Genomic DNA, 18,129 nt, shown 5'->3' with positions numbered 1-18,129 from the left:
TCACATGGTCTTGGTAATATGGGAAAAAAAAATTAAATTTTTGATCATATCAATGTTTATCACAATGTATAATTTCTCAGTGTTGCCAGAAGAGTAACAATATCCTGATAATGACTGAAGTCTGAAGAAACCAGAGGGTTCAAGTTTGTGTTCTGCTGGTTCAGCACGTGTTTTGAAAAAAAAGTTTTGAAAAAACTGATCATGCAGGTTTTTTTTTTTGTTTAATGAGCATTGTCGTTGACTTAAGTAGAGTTAGACCGATGGATGATACCACCATCCATCGGCAGCGGCTGTCAGTCATCAACAACTGAGTCCGACATCGTTATATAAATCCCCCACCCCCATCCACTAGGGCGCTGGTTTGCGGTGGTGCTAGTGGAATTTGCTGTGTGCTTAAAAAGTAACAAATCTGATTTATGTACCAGATGAACTGTAGGCTGCCAGATGGGTGAAGTGGTATACTTTTTAACTTCCAGTTTTGTTGCTGCCAATCGTGAAGATTTGCCAGCGTCACTGATCAGTATCCGCTCACATTCACTGGGCTGTTTTTTACTTATTTATGTTTTTATTGACTGGTAAAGTTCTATAAATATCACAGGTTCCGGGAGGTGGGTCAAAAGTAACAAAGCAGCGTTCCAACTAAGTTATTAATACTTAGGCCTACAGAAACATTTCATGCAATAGTTCACACAGCATGTCTTCCCCCCTCTCTCTCTCTCTCTCTCTCTCTCTCTCTCTCTCTCTCTCTCTCTCTCTCAAACACATACACAACTTCAGCTCCGTCAGTGGCCGTTGATGAACATGTATTTTTGCATCCCCTCCTGCAAACCGTCATATACCATTTACCCTGGTGAAATGTCATGAAGGTATACAAATATAGAAGCCCAAGCCTAGGTGCCATCAAAGAGAAGGAAACAGAGATCTTTGAGATTGTAGCTTTGACAGATCTGAGTCTTTGTTTTGGGTCAGAGATCAATGTATTGCTTATGTAAACTGACAATCTAACCTTTGAGCTGTGCCATTGAGAACATACTGGAGTCCAAATAACTTAGGAGATAGGCAAGTACTTGCTATCTTCCTATGTTTTTACTTTAAACAGAAAACCTAGTTTTATGTTGTGATATTTACTGGAAGTGATATACAATATAGCAAAGTAGTTTGTTATTAGCAACAGGGCTGCCACGATTAGTCGACTAATCAATGACTAATCAACTATTAAAATAATCGGTGACTATTTTAGTAGTCGACTAATCGGTTTGAGTCATTTTTCATAGAAAAGTACTATAAAAGTACCCCAAAATACTCTTACTGCAGCTTCTTACGTTCACATATTGGCAGCTTTACACACTCTCCCGTGACAGTGAACTAAAACCCTTTGGCATGAGTATGAAACAAGACACTAGATGATGTAATTTTGGGGTTTGGGCGAGACAGACCAACATTTTTCAACATTTTAATACATTTTTTGATGAAATGGTTAGTTGACTAATCGAAGAAATAATCGACAGATTAGTTGACAATGAAAGTAACCATTAGAGGCAGCCATAATTAGCAATGGTAATTTTCCAGACATTTTCAGCTCTGTGCCTATCTCCTTCCAGCCATTTGCCACCTTATTTAGGTTTTTTAGTGAAATAAGAAGGTATTGTGTAGATAAATCACCATTTCAACATGAATCACTCTTTTCTCATCCATTGTGATGCTTTCAAAGGGAGTGACATAAAAAAGTAGAAACAGGACATTCAAAAAAAGTTCAGCTCAGGCCAGTGGGACATTCGAATAGAAAACAATGCAACAATGCAATCAAACACATTTTATCACTGAAGCTCACTTGCATGGCCTTTATTTAGTACACTGTGTAAAGCTGATAGAATATTTTTGTCTTTATGGGCTCTCCCAAAGAATGCAGTCTAGTACCTTTTTATTAATTCTCTCATATATAACATTATGATGTCAGGTCTTCTTATGAAACATGGCCAAAGTTTCAAACACTGACCAATCAAAGAAAGGCACTAAAAAAGTCTTCTTAGTCCAGGACACTGAAATCTTCCAAACCACATGGATCGGCACCGGTTTTTTATTTAATGGAAACCCTGACCTCATTGTCTGCCAGCCAACCGCTTTTTACAAAATGAGAAATCAACTCAATTTAGCTTGTGGAGGTGCTCATTATTAGTGCTAAAATGTTTCAGTGCCAACTTTGTGTGGATGTAACACCCATTTACAACAAGGAGCTTCTGTTATGCAAAACCATTTCCAAGTCAGCCTTGAGCTCAACCATGTGATTTTGGTCATTCAACACCACTGACACACCAAATTTTACGTCACTTACTATGTTTAAAAAGAACTGTCTGGGCTCAGCTTCCCCTTTTCCTTTATCTATTTTTTAGTTTCTTTTGCTGGCTTGAAATTTAACTTAAATGAACATGTGTGAGTTTGTTTTTTCCACATAGCATGTTGGGGGAAACTCCCTGTGTTGTGTGCTTAAACTCTGCGAGAACAGCTTTGTTCCTTGGAAAATGACAAAAATAGATACCACAAGACATCTTCTCATTTCAAAAAATGGTGAATGATTTGGTGGTTTTTGCAATTCAACATGAAGCTGGAGAAAATGGTAGACAAACCTCATTGCACTTTTCAGTCCCAATCCATTAGCTGGCAGGGTTCCTACCCAAGTATGGAAAGTATGGAAATAAATTTGATCAATTTCCAGGTATTAAAAAGTATGGAAAATGAAAAATAAAGTATGGAAAAATATTAATGTTTCCAGACTATTACCACTGTTCTAAAATACTGTTTTCTAAAATAGAACATTAGGCATTTCCAAAAATAATTAAATCAATCCAGAATCGGTTTGTGTGAGAGCAAACATCTCAGAAAACATACCGCCCCTTTTACCTGATTGACATGCTGCCCCATGACCCTCCTCCAGCCCCCCAGGTATCAAGTTTCACTCCAACTCTGCACCTTCGACAAGAAGATGAGTTTCACATGGTTCACAATGGGTAGATGCAAGTTTTTGGATGGATGGCTTAACAGTACTGTATATATAAATACTGGTCGGCCAAGGATTCCCAATTCACACACAGAGCTCGATGCAAGCTTTATGTGAAATCGTTTGGCATTGCCAACATAGGGGAGAAGGCGATTCTGAGCCACATGAAAGGAAAAACACCAACGTCTCGTTACTGCATAGCTTGCACCCAAAGTCCCAACCTTTTTGCCTCAGCCTAGACATTGAACTTACCTGAGTTTTTATTTGCATGCCATTATGGTACTTGGCTACAATCGCCTATTAAGAATAATTAAATATGATGTGAAATATGATACACTGATATATTTACTCAGATGTTGCATATTCTCTGGGGGAAAAAAGCCGAGAAGTCTGGAAATTAGGGTATGGAAAAGTATGGAATTTTGAAATTCCAAATGTGTAGGAACCCTGAGCTGGGATTTTCAACAAAATTGGGTTATTTATGTGGACTCTTACTACAGTTTACAAGACCCCATTTGAAGGCCACAATGATTTTCATGGCATGCCTGCTTTTAATTGTGAAAATGTATAGTGTGGAATGATAGAAAATTTGAAAGGGGATTGACGTGATACAGGTCCATGACCAGTTTAGAACCACAGTGCATTGTTTAGGCTTTAGGTAATGAGGATGCTCAGTGTCTCCTTCTTCTAGTTTGAAAAAAAAAACTTGATGTTCCTGCTTCATACATTTCTGTCTTTAACATTTGTCAGATTGGTTATTGTCGTCCTGAGTGTAGATGGCAGCTGCAGCCGTCTGCTTCCTTGCTTTGGATTGAACACCATCAGGCCACTGAGTGCCACATAGTATATAATTGGAAATCGGTTCACTGCGTTTTGAATAAATGTTGGGTTGGGTAGGGGGAGGAATCTGTCTCCTCGTCTAGCACAGATTTACTAGCGCATTTAAACAGCAGCAGAGCTTTAAAAGGAACAAGCCCTCCAGCACTGCATTAAACGGGGACCCTGAAGGCGTGTTTTCATGTATTCACAGAGTCACAGAAGCCTGATTATGTTGCCGGGTCTTCTTGGGCCTCCAGCTGACACTCAGAGATGAGGAGCTACATTAACCGTATAACGAAATGATGTTGCATTTGTCAATAACCGCCACTCAGTGTGCAAGCTGAGATTACATTCAGGGGTGCTGATTTAGTAGAAAGATTTGATTTGAAGCTTAGCTTGGCTGTTCTTTAAGGATTTATTTATACAAATCTTTGATATGAGTTGGATGGTGAAGAACTGTGGTGCTGTCAGTCAGGCTCTCTGCTGCTCTCTGATCTTCAGATGCACAAGACAACACAAATGTCATGCATGTAATCAAATTTATGTAATGACTCTTTTTTTCCTTACATTTTCTTTTTTGCGTCACTGGTGGGCTGTTTCTGATTTTTTTTTTTTAAAGAAAGATACCTTCTTTCATATTTCAACTAGAGCTGAAAAAAAATGTATCACTTGATCAAAAGATAATAAATCTGCAGCATTTTTGTGACATTTTTATGTCGAAAAGGGGACACCAATGGTTCATACTCAATTTTAATTCTGAACAAAATGGCGTAATGGTCCTCTGTAATTAATTACTTTAAAGGTGTAGAACACATTTAGTATTTTAGTATGAGATCTTTCCTACTGACGATGCCTTCAGAGCCAAAACAATTGGTCTGTTAGGGCCGATACATTTATCTGTATCAGTAAATCAATTCAGTGTTCAATGATTCAGTATCATGAAAGTGAAAACATTGATAGATATTCATGTGAAAATGTCACCATTTCCGTCCAAGCACACCGCCTTCCTTAATATTCACAGAGCTAGTGCTCGGCTGGTAACTTAACTTTTTTTTTTCCCTCCCCTTGCCTGCATGTCCTTGTGTATCAGTGTGTGTCCCCTCTCTAAATCAGAGGTTTTTGCAGGACCCTGAATGCAGCGCAGGTGTAACTCTTCATTGGTTAAATTTTTCTTTCCTCAGCAGCAGTTTTAAGTCACAGGGTGGATAATTTTTAAGTCAATCAGAGCTGATCAGATCAGATCAATAGATGAGAGGATCAGCTGCTGCAGAGGCAAAGACCCAGTGTAATAAACGGTTAAGACTCCCTTTCACTGTGACTGACGTTCTGCTGCTCCATCTGTGGCAAGAGTACGTTCTGCACTGCTAAAGTGTGGAGCAATGGCAGCAATCCTAATAAATGGCCCAGCTCCGAAAATAGAAAATCAAAATGTTGCAGCTGATGTTTTAATCATGGCAGGCGGCCACAAATAAGTGAATGTGTGGGGAAACCCCACAGTTTGTTTTTTGCAGCTCTTGTACTAGTCAGTTATTTGAGTCCTTTTTACTAGTGTTTTCTTTAAAACTATATTCCCCACATTTGTTTTTATTACATTTTTATCTAAGTACGTGTCTCTTTAAATATTCATTAGGTTCACACATTTTAAGTTCTAGAGTTTAGTATTGTCACCATTTTTTCAGATAGACCTGTCCTCGTAATTTGCATCTTTATGACACAAATAGAGACACTAAATGTCACCAATTAGTTAATGCATTGGAAAGCTGACTTTTGCCTTGTCCTCTTATTTTGGAAGCTGTTCACAGCATGTATGCTGTCGACGTCACAAGTTTCAGCCCCAGACTGAACAGTTAATAATTGAAATCTATTCATGCTGAAGTGCACTTTGTGAAAACGAGCTGCCATTTTGTCAACCCCCCCCCCCCCCCCCCCCCCACAATCTCAGCATTCGCTCCATGCTGTTCATGTCACTCTCTTCCTCAGTATTATTACTCTGCTTTCTGTTGTAACCCTTTCACCTTCACAGTTAAACATCCAGTTTCATCTTCATGTCACTACTTGTCAGCTAGTTACTGTCTGAGATAGATAAACTGTGGGAGACATAAACTGGTTTTTATCACGACACCCCAGAGGTGCAGAGCTGCTGATAACTCCAAATGCAGCCAGTCGTGACATTCCTGAAATATTATAGAATTCTTGAGACATGCACCACAGATTTCAGGGAAGATCAGGGAAGCTGATAAAGTCTCTGATTTTGGTGCACATGAGGAGTTTTGCAAATGGGTCACTTTACAAGAGCACAAGAATGCATTTTCCAGTGTGTTTAACACATTAATTAGATGGTTTTCTGCCCAACTGAAGTGGAAAACAGACGCTTCACATCACTTCAAACACAAAATGGGCACACAGTCCATGATCCAAATTTAAACCAAAGGGTTGTTCCTTCACCAAAAATTAAAACACAGGATTGGAGCCTGCTATGAAGTCTGTCAATACATCAATCAAAAAGTATTAATATTTTTGATTTGGTTAAAGGTTTGTGTACATCATGAATATCTCTTAACTAGGGTTGTCAAAAGTATCGATACTCAAACGCTGTATCCGGATACAATACTAATTTACAAAAGTATTGATACTAACAGTGCACACCACCTCAGCGCCTGTCAGGTGCGCGCGATGGGTCTGATGGACACGCGCTGTGCAGGCAGCGTCTGGCAGGCACAGAGCCCTCGCTGCAACCCGCCTTGTTGTCGTGGCTGTGTATGCATGCACACATTTCTGTTGCTGTAATATGGCCAGCACGGCTGCAGGAGGATCAGAGCAGCCAGTTTTGGTCAAAAATGATAAAGGAAAAAGCGCTCTTTGGAAATATTTAGTGAAGTGAACACAGCACGCTGCAGACGGCGGGTACAGCCCCTTCCCTCACTAGCAGCTGAGCAGCTGGTGTCACCAGCATCAAACTAAAATATAACTTCTAACATTAATGTGGGAGCTAAGCAGAAAACTTTATCAGTCATGCCCGTCTGTAACATTAATAGACAATGTTAGTTTAACAGGACAACACAATTATGTGTGTCTGAAAAGTTATGTTAACTGTCAAGTCACAGATTGAAGCTGAAAAAACGTTTGGTTTCTCCCATAACCCCTGGTTTTCTGATCACATAGTGAGGTAGAAACAGGAGCATCCTGAGCCTAAACTACCAACTCTGTTTAATGAGCAACAAAAATATGGTGCCAATTCACCAGAAGCACAGAAAATAAACGGGGCTGTAGATAAATACATTTGTATGGACAGATCTTGTTTCTGGTTGTTATTTATTTTGGAGGGATTTTTTGTTGTTATCATTGATGTTACTGTTCTGATCTTTATTTAAAAAATGACATGCCTCTTAATTTTTTGCTGCTGTATTGAAAATGGTATCGAGTATTGAATATTTTTGTGGGTATCGATATCGAGTTTGAAATTTTAGTATCGTGACAACCCTACTCTTAACAAAGAAATATAATAGGCCAGTGTTTTTTAATGTGGTGTGATGTGATGTCTTCATATTTCTCCTTTAATTTGTCAAGCAGATTTGATTAATTATGATGCGATTAAAAACAGCAAATCCTCACATTTCAGAATCTGAAAACAGTTTGGTATTATAGCTTCAATGATTGATAAATTTAAATCAGAATATTTGCTGACTGATTTTTTTGTTGTTGATCAAATACTTGATTGTTTAAGCTCCTGTGAAAAATGTTAGAGATTTGAGCTTTTGAAAAACCAGGAATTTAGAAAATTGTGTGTTGAATTGTATAATAGGAATACTTCAGTAGCAAAAATTTTTCCCCTTCAGTATTCCTACTGAGGCCTGGATGGCTATTCCTTGTTTTGACCTTTTTAAACTGAGTGTTTCCCCTCCTCATTGCAGTCTTTCAATACTAACCTGTGCTCTCCCCTGTCTTCCAGGCCCTGGCCATGCCCTCAAGTGCACGGGCGGGCAATCTGAAAGACCCCGAGGTGGCAGACCTCTTCTGCAAAGATGATCCGGAGAAGCTGTTCGCTGACCTCCGCGAGATCGGTCATGGTAGCTTTGGAGCCGTTTACTTTGTGAGTAGGGGCGTAAAGTCCTTCTATGTCTGTTTGGTCCTGTGTGTCTTACAGCCTCTTCAGTTCAGGATCATCTGTAAACCAGATAAAGCTTGATTTTTAAGTAAGAATGGGCCTTTTTTGCTAGCATTGTCCTTAAGCTAGTGTTTATAGAAGTATTAATAGCTGTTCTGAGTAGGGTTGGGTAGTGAAATCCTGTGCCAATATGGCACTGTTTCCTATACGACCAGTACCTACCGGACTAAATCACAACGCACATTTGGTGTCTCATTTTGGTTCCAGATTGTGTGTGTAGAGAGAGTGTATGGCTGAGGGAGAGAGAGAAAGCATGTGTGTTTGGCAGTGATGAGTGACAGTGAGGCTGCAGCAACCAGAGCAGAGTATGGAGTTAAATGTAGTAGTGTAATAAGAGTACAGTTTAGGTAATTTGACAGTGATTAAATGAAGATAGAACTCCTCAAGACCCATTTCGAATTCCTGTGTCTTACTTGCCACCTGCTGATTTAGGTGAAGGGGATTAGCCTCGAAGTTGGCGAGCAAAACTAGCCTCGCATTGGAACCTGACAGGCTCACTTGGTGGGGGCTCGCTATTATAGAAGTGTCTGGCTGCTGAGTCTCTCCAAAGTTAGGGGGACACTTATTAATCCCAACTCAAAATGTATTTTACTGTTATTAGTACTGTAACTTATTTAGTGTAAATTATTGAAGTTGGGATAGTTTTTTATTATGTGAATTTGTTAATAATAATATATATATATATTTTAGTATACTTTATATACTTTATACATTAATATGTTGTTCAATTTCAAGTTTAAATTTTGTTGCTTCAGGCACTGTTCAGGCACCAGAACTGTTTTTAAAGTATTGTTTTAGCACCAGCATCGGAAGGAAAAACACAAATGATGCCAACCCTAGTTCTGAGTGGCCATTCAAAGGCAGAGTGAAAAGGCAGCCATCATGGAGATGTGTAATGATCATTTAAATATCGGATGGCAGAGCAAATTTTCAGAAAGTCTTTTCTGGAAGACATTCGTGGTGTTGTGTGTACTCTGCACCCTGCCCACTTTCTCACTTCCACACAGCTGGCCAATCACTGTGCGAAGTGGGTGTGAACGTCAGATTGTCGGTTTCGCAAAGTTGCAGAAATTGTTGGAGGCTTCCAAAGCTGTTCGTCTATCTGACAGATAGTTCTAATGCAGCATACTTTTGCAAAGGTGTGTTTAAAGGATTAGGTGAATATTTTGTTTTACTCTGCCCTAACTGATCAGTAGCAGCTGATGTTCCCAATTCCGACCTACTGAAGTCATTTACAGTTGTCAGGATGCTATGATGGTGATCATGAGGAACAACATGAAGTTTTTCACAATCAGAAATTGTTAAGTTTAAGAGTTTTTATTGAGTCACCACAACTGTGTCAGTCTCATTGAGACTTGCTGTCATTTTTGTGGCCATTTTTCTGTTGCTAATTTTCATGGATGTAGCTAGAAAGCCATGCAAGGAGATGAGGTTGCACAAACCGGTGGATACAGCTGTCACTAAGCACATATGAGTGATGTGGATGGCAAGGCCTGGGAATGTATATCAATATTCTATCTATCTTAAAGGATAACTTTGGTATTTTTCAACCTGGGCCCTATTTCCCCATGTGTATGTGTGCGTATGATTAATAGGTACAACTCATTCTAAAATTGGTTCAGTATGGAGGGAGGCGGATGCAACCGGCAGCCGGGAAACAAGCTAAAATGGTAACGGGGACAAATGCGTCCCGTATAAGTTTGCGCATTAAAAGTGCTTTTTTCTGCCACTGACTGGTTCAGATCGCCAGTGTTATCGCTGTTAATAGCATGCTAAGCATTTCGAACATTGTTTATATAACATTACCATCACTGTGTGTAGCTCTCTCTACTCGTGGGACAGCCGTTTTCTTGAGGAAGAGGTGTTACGGGATTGGATGTCTTCTCTTCTTCGGCTGGCAGTAGTCATCTTGGGAGAAGTGAGCACTGCAGACCCGATGGTCTGCAAGGCGCAGTGTCGGGACAGGAGTGTTAGCATCCATTTGTAGCACGACTAGCCACAACTTCAGCATCTCGCCGTCCGACAAGGGCAGCCTATGAAAGCTGTACGGGGTGTTGCGCGACATCCTGTTCTTGCAATTCGGATAAGCACAAACACGAACCACTGTTTTTAATCGATGCAGTAAAACTCTCAACTGTACTCTGGGACAACCAGTGCCACTCTGAGTGGCGCTCAGCATGGCTCCTCTGTTTTCTTCTGGCAACAAGCAAAGCTCTCGCGAGATGATGTCACAGCCCAGAGGAAATGAAGGGTATCTGAACGGCGATCTGAACCGGTCAGTGTTGAAAAAAGCACACTTAAACGCGACGCATTTGCCCCTGTTACCGTTTTAGCTTGTTTCGTGGCTGCCGGCTGCATCCGCCTCCCTCAATACTGAACCAATTTTAGAACGAGTTGTACCTATGAATCATACGCACACATACACATGGGGAAATAGGGCCCAGGTTGAAAAATACCGAAGTTATCCTTTAATATGAGACTAGACATTGTGTTAGCTTTTGGATATTGTAAGTTTGTAAGGGTTGTCTTTTCCTGGTTTTTAAAGGCTGCATTACAGTAAAGTGTTGTAATTTTCGGACCTTACCAGACTGTTCTGTTCTATTATTCACCTTTACATATTGAGTTATTATATCCACATTACTGATTTATCAAAAATCCCATTGTGTAAATACTTTGTGGAAGCACTAGTAGTCAGCCCTGCAGTATTGTTGCAATATCAAAATCAAAGTATTTGGTCAAAGATATTGTGGTATTTGATTTTCTCTATATCGCCAAGCACTAGTTGCAGTGATTCAGAGATCTGGAACCAGAGCAAACGTGCAAACAGTTAAAATATGATTATCTTCTTCTTGTTTGTAGCTACTTTCCTGTTTTGTGAGCAAGTATAAAGCAACCAGATACTCTGCGTGGTGTACCTGCAGCCTCCAATGTGGTGATTATTGTGAAGATAATGAAACTGTTAGGATCTTTATCTGGTTTTTCAAGCATTCCCTTTAGAAACAATATACACTAAGCCCAAGAAGCCTGAGCTGTAACCACTGTTGCTTTGTGTGGGTTTCTTAAAGACAGAAATTCTGTCTCATCTGCATTTTGTCATTAATAAGGAAACTGTGAATGTGAAAATGTCCCCACCTAATTATCAAAACAGTGGGAACACAGTGTGTTTTCACTAAGCTGTGTTTCTCATTCTACCTGTAAAATATTCTTCAGGCTGTGAGGTAGACTAACACCTCCACAGTGTTCTCGCTGAATGTCTGAGTTTCAGAGGATCCTTAAAAGGCCATTAGAGATGTGCTACAAAAATAGATGATGTGTATCAATTTGCATCAATTTAACAAGAGTGGCACAGCTTTATACTGTATTTCCTCAGAGCCCAGACTGTGTGTCTGGGACAGCTGGCCTTAAATGACCCTTGACAACAACATCCAGATCACAAAATAACCTTATTTCAAGAGGGTTGTACAGCTCATCTGGCTCCATATTTAATGTTATTTTTCTGTGGGAATTATTCTCAGCAGAAACAACAATGATGCATCGCTTTGTTGTTTACAGTCTGGAGTAGGACTTCATGTTGTCTGTGTCATCTGAGTGCAGCATGACTTCATGTGGTGTCTGATAGCAGCATCCTGGCTTGGGATTTAGGATTAAGCCCTTGTGGAGGATTAGGCACTTTAAATAGATTTGAGAAAATACCTGTATTTTATTCAGAAATAGATAATGTAGTTTGGTTGTTAAATGGATCATCGTGTACATCTTTTGTTCTCAGCTCTCTGAACATATCCAGTTGATCTTTTGGCACCACCATGTGGTCGTAAAATTAACATGCATTCTTTACTCTGGAAAAGATGCTTTTGCGTAAACTAGAATATTCACAGCGTAATCATGCAAGAATTATGAAAGCACCCCAAGGTATCTACCCTTAAGCAAGATCAGTAAACCCAGCTGGTCAGACTGTTATCACGCTGGGCAGCTTGCAGGTGTGAATGTGTGAAACTGTGTTAGTGTAGTCGGGACTTTCAGTGAAGCTTCCCTGAATAAATAGAAATTAAAGAATTAGTTTCTGTGCAATGTTGGACTGTGTTTCATATCCCATACCAGTGAATTTAGTAAGTAATTTATTTAGTAATAAGTTTTAGTTTTTTATTTGGATAGGATGTTCTTTTTTGTTTGTTTGTTTCTTAGAGTTGTACTGATACCAGTATCGGAAATGCCCCTGATACTGCCTAAAATGCGGTATCGGGTATCGGCGAGTACAGCCCATGACCAATCCAATACCACATAATGCCTCACGTCATTACGCATACTCACGCTACAGGCAAACAAAACGGAAACGGAGAGGAGTTTGAAAAGCATTCTACTGTAGCCTTTAAAATGTCTTTTTTACCAAATTGTGTGGCTGCACCTTAACCTGTGTCTTGATCTGTGTCAACACTGAATATTAATAATAAAAAAAAGTTTTATGGCATTCATTCTACTATTATGTATTTATATCTTAATATTTTATATAGTTTTAGGAGCTGAGACATAGAACAATTCATATCCCATCCATTTTTATTTTACGCACTGGTATTGGATTGGTACTCGGTATCGGCAGATACTAGGGCTGGGCGATATCGATTTATCGATTAATGCGAATTTGTAGTTTAGGCCAATTTGTTTTAATGAAAATCGAGATTCTCTTTAAAATCCGCCACCGCCACTCCACGCTGGGCTCCCGTAGTTCAGAGTGGGCTCTGTCTGACGTCACACACCACACCGGCGCACTAACGTCTAATACCTCCTACATCAACTACACACATACACAGCTCCACACACACCCACACAAGCCACACACATCAGGATCAGCCTGTAACATAAGGCTATTCAGTTTGTTTAATAAAAGGACAAGGTATAGACCTGTTCTATAGAAAGGTAACCTTAAATGACTTCTGTTGTGATCAAATATGATGGTAGGGGAAACACTGCTGTAGGCCTATGATAAGAAAGGGGTCCGGTGGAAAGCGATCACAGATGCAGTTGCCATGTATATTGCAGGAGATGTGGTGCCCATATAGGCTACCGTGGAAAAGCCAGGGTTTATTCACATGCTGAAAATTTTGGACTCCAGGTATGTGCTACCAGGCCGCAATTTTTTTTTTAACTAGGAGGGGAAAAAATCGATTTAAATCGTGAATCGGATTTTTTGTGAAAAAATCAGATTTTTTTTTTAGGCTGTATCGCCCAGCACTAGCAGATACCGAAGGTTCAGGGATCAGAATCGGATCGGGAAGGAAAAAGTGGTATAGGTACATCTCTATTGTTTTTTCTAAGTTTCCTAAGTTAATTTTGAAGGGCTTTGTGTTAATAAAAAATGGTACTATGATGTTGCATTCTTCATTTTTTTTTCTCCAACTAACTTGGTTCCTCCAGTGTTAAAACTAATAATGATTGTGTTTCCAATAGGCTCGAGATGTGCGCAACAATGAGGTGGTGGCCATCAAGAAAATGTCGTACAGTGGCAAGCAGACAAACGAGGTAACAAACTGTCCCTTCTTATGCTTCACTTACTCTCTGCAGAAATTATCAAGATATTTCTCTGTTAGGCAATGAAAGGGTCATATTCTACTTATTAACCTCCTCAGTTGGTTTTAAAATGTCTAAATCTACCTCCGTATTATCTCTTAGTCTACAACTGTTAACTGTGAACTCTGGAAAAATGAATTCATAAAACTCCACCTTCTCACACATTTTTTTTCTTACTACTGTTTTTGACAGAGTAAAATGCTAAAAAAACAACAAGATCTGGTCTTGTTATTGTAACTGATGACTAAACTATTTTTTTATTGATAACAATGTGTGTATAAATGTGCCAAAAAATACAAGATCAGGACTCACTGAGGGTTTTGTGTTCATGTACAGAAATGGCAGGACATCATTAAAGAGGTGAAGTTCCTGCAGAAACTCCGCCACCCCAACACTATTGAGTATCGGGGATGTTACCTGAAAGAGCACACAGCATGGGTACGTATGGTGTCAGTCAGTGGGAGGGTTGTCATATCCAATAGGATGACCTTATTTAGATGGAAAATTATCTGTAACAAATGTCAGAAAATAGTGAAAAATCTCCATCACAAGTTTCTTCAGCGTCTCCTTAGATAACTGTCTCTGTTCTCTCTGTTCAGATATATTTAATGTGCAGTGATACAAAGGGGGGAAAAGAAGCAAATCCTTACTTTGCGAGCTGGAAACAGCAAACGTACAGCATATTTAATTAATGAGTAACTTTAATTAACAAAGACAGAGACCATTGGTGCAATTTTATTCATCCTTTATTACAAGCAGTGGTAGAAAGTAGCTAAGTACATTTACTTGTCTGACACCAGACTGAATTGTTACACTCAGTCTCGTTACACTCCGTTCACATCTTTAGTCCAACATTGCCTCCACTCTGATTTCCGTTGTGGGGAGTGATTTGATATTCTCTAACTAGTCACTAGAGACCAACATATCCGCTTAAATCTAACATCGTTTTAAGTCCACAATGATGTAGGGCTGCCACGATTAGTTGACTAATCGATGACTAATTGACTATTAAAATAATTGGTGACTATTTTAGTAGTCGACTAATCGGTTTGAGTCATTTTTCATAGAAAAGCACTATAAAAGTGCCCCAAAATACTCTTACTGCAGCTTCTTACATTCAGATATTGGCAGCTTTACACACTCTCCCGTGACAGTGAACTAAAACCCTTTGGCGTGAATACGAAACAAGACACTAGATGATGTAATTTTGGGGTTTGTTAGAGACAGACCGACATTTTTCAACATTTCAACACATTTTTCGATGAAATGATTAGTCGACTAATCGAAGAAATAATCGACAGATTAGTCGACAGTGAAAATAATCGTTAGTGGCAGCCCTACACTGATGCACATCCATGCCAACATACTGGTTTTGCTGAGGTTTTAAGTGTTAAGTGCGGCAAAGTAAAAAAAACAAAACAAAAAACATGTCGGACAATATTGAGAATTAGTACAGCCTTAATAGCAGTGTCTATTCTATCTGTTGCGTCACCATTGTTGTCATTACTGCTCATCGCTTCTGGCGCACAGCTTGACAGGGTGGCGCTAATGGGCTAATCGTTAGTCAGCCTTCAGCACTGATTGGATCGATTGCTTTTTCAACCAAGAAACCACTGTGTCTTGTCATGAATCAGTGAACTCGTAGCGTGGAGATTGAATTTCTGGACCCACCAGGCAATGCATTTACTCAAGTACCATGTGTTTACTCAAGTACTGTACTTAGTACAGTTTTGAGATACATACATGTGTATTTACCTGGACAATTTAAGCGTCTATTACATTCTGAAAGCAGGACTTTGATTTGTAACACAGTATTTATACACTGTTGTATTGCTGCTTTTACTTAAATAAAAGATTTGAGTACTTCTTCCACCACCGTCTACATCTGTATTGTTTATGCAGTATTATAAATGTTAATGTGAAAAAATTAAAAGTGTGTGTGTGTGTGTTTCTGCTAATCATCATGTTTGACTGTTCCTCCCTCAGCTGGTGATGGAGTACTGCCTCGGCTCAGCCTCGGACCTCCTCGAAGGTCAGTTAAACACTCAAACACTTAATCAGTTATTAAAACATCATTATTCACCCATCTCCTCTTAATGTTTGTGACTCCTGTTGTCCTCTCTTCCTTGCAGTTCACAAAAAGCCACTTCAGGAAATAGAAATAGCTGCTATTACCCATGGTGCACTGCAGGGATTAGCATATCTTCACTCTCACAACATGATTCACAGGTAACATCTTTTTCATTGTTGTTGGCTCTTTAAATCCTAGTCTTTCTGGCAACGATATAAGAAGAATTTTTTATATATATATATATATATATATATATATATATGAAACAAGTTGAGACAAGCAGGGGAATGTTTTTGGCATCCTGGCAGTCTAAATATGAGTTCTTCAGGTGTAATTGAATCCCTTATTTTACAACCTTATTATTGAAGACTACAAACAAATTGAGACATTTACCAACCTCTTCAATACACTTTAATTTGTAATGATAATTGACTTAATTATATGTTTATACCACTTGTCCCTGAGGCTCTACTACTCTTTGCGGGTAATTTTGACATTGATATATTAATATTAAAAATGCTTCAGAATTCTCCTGTTATTGAAATCCCACATTCCCCCTTCATGAAAGTCTTGCCTGTGCAACATTATGTCCTTTCTAAATCTGGAAAAATTTACATTTTCTGTAAGAGGTGGCTCTGATGGATTCTGCTCTCACTGGCAACCACTGATTAGCTGCTTTGATCGGCTGCCTGTGGGTGAGATTGCACTATAGAGGTTGAATCATATGTGACAATTGTGCAGTAAGTTTGTGCCCTGATCATCACACAACCATTCCCCTGGAAAATTTCCATAGAAATATAGGTGTTTTTTATATGCTCTCGCATGTTCTGCACTCTGAATATCCTGGCTGCTGAACCCATATCCTAAGACTGGGAATTCTAAAGCACTGCAACAATGTTGGGAGGAAGCCTTTGGGGAGGAAGGAACGGGGTTACGGGTTTAAAATCATAATATGGAAAAGAAAACACTAAAAAATGCCTTCTGTAATTCTGTTCTGTTTGTGTACAGCATACTCCCATTTTGACTTATTTTTCGATTAAAATGTTGATACCAAAAATGCTTCAGGTAGCATCTTAATGTGTACGTAACGAACACTGTTTGCACTAATGTCCGATTGTTGTCTGTAGGGACGTGAAAGCGGGAAACATCCTGCTGACGGAGCCCGGTCAGGTTAAACTGGGGGACTTTGGTTCTGCTTCGATCGTGGCTCCTGCCAACTCCTTCGTAGGGACTCCCTACTGGTGGGTGTTGTCCTTCTCTACACCAACTACATTTACTCATGAAGCAGACCTGTTGAAATTTTAGGATGTATAGACCATCATTTCTCCTCTTAGAAAAGTTTATCCTAACAAGTAATGCTCTTTGTGTGCTTTAAAGGTCCAGTGTGTAGGATTTAGTGGGACATATTTGTATAAAATTGTATATAAAATTCACAACTATGATTTCATTAGTGTATAATCAAGTAGAATTAAGTGTCCTGTTTTTGTAACCTAAGAACAGGTCCTCCTTCATGGAGTCTGCCATGTCCTTTCCACAGTAGCCCAGAACAGACAAACCACACACTGGCTCCAGAAAGGGCCATTCGCATTTTCACTCTGGCCACCATAGTCCTCCTGCACGCTGGTCACATGGGAGAAGTTTCAGTTGGTTGCAATGTGCACCACTAGATGCCACTAAATCCCACACACTTGACCTTCAAATCCTACTTTTGTAGATGGATTATTGTGATACAAATCATGTATCATGTCTAGCGTTTCAAAGGGTTGGTAAATTTTACTGAAATTTTCCAAGGGAAGTTAAGGATGTTTCAATATAATTTTTTTTTTTCCTGCAGTTCAGGGTCAATAAAAAAGAAGGGAGATATGAAGTCATAGCAGTATGAGATTCCTACATTTTCTGTATCAGTGACGTCAGCTGTGCATTGTGTTTTTCAGGATGGCTCCAGAGGTGATCTTGGCGATGGATGAGGGGCAGTATGACGGCAAGGTGGACGTCTGGTCACTGGGCATCACCTCGATAGAGCTGGGTAAACGCTGCAGTCTGACCCTTTTAGTCTTTTAGATGAGTATTTACATCCAGACAGTGAATTTATTCTGACAATGTGTTCTTTCCACAGCGGAGAGGAAGCCCCCACTGTTTAATATGAATGCTATGAGTGCCTTATATCACATCGCTCAGAATGAAAGCCCCATTCTTCAGTCCAATCACTGGTAAGAATATTTGTGTGTCTCCTCTGTTTTTAGTTTGATTTCAACTCAAGATTAAGACTTAATTGTGAGAAAAACTCTTTGCATTTAATTATCAATTTATCTTGAGATAATAAGTTGTTTTGTAAATTATTTAATTATCTACCTGTTGCAAGTGATTATGATATGTAGGTCTCTTTTCTTTCTCCTCTGCAATTTCTGTTCCTTTCTCTATTGAGAGGGGTGACTCCATGAATTTGATAACGAGTTAGTTAATTTGTGACAGAGAGAAAACAATATTTGATAGCTTCTTGGGATAATGGATGTAAAA

General features: G+C 39.3%; 1 protein-coding gene across 1 annotated transcript in view; it reads left to right on the top strand.

The window, feature by feature from the left end:
* Nucleotides 1-18,129, top strand: part of taok2a (TAO kinase 2a) — a 32,159-nt gene that overhangs the window by 2,286 nt on the left and 11,744 nt on the right. The window contains 8 exon segments of the mRNA XM_049561537.1: nt 7,764-7,904; nt 13,422-13,493; nt 13,878-13,979; nt 15,528-15,573; nt 15,674-15,770; nt 16,740-16,853; nt 17,547-17,638; nt 17,729-17,822. Coding sequence (XP_049417494.1) covers nt 7,773-7,904; nt 13,422-13,493; nt 13,878-13,979; nt 15,528-15,573; nt 15,674-15,770; nt 16,740-16,853; nt 17,547-17,638; nt 17,729-17,822 — 749 coding nt within the window. The 5' untranslated portion in view covers nt 7,764-7,772.

The sequence above is a fragment of the Epinephelus fuscoguttatus genome, linkage group LG19 (assembly GCF_011397635.1).
Source record: "Epinephelus fuscoguttatus linkage group LG19, E.fuscoguttatus.final_Chr_v1".
NCBI lineage: Eukaryota > Metazoa > Chordata > Actinopteri > Perciformes > Serranidae > Epinephelus > Epinephelus fuscoguttatus.
The sequence above is the reverse complement of the archived record's forward strand: the minus strand, read 5'-3'. Positions and strand labels throughout refer to the sequence as shown.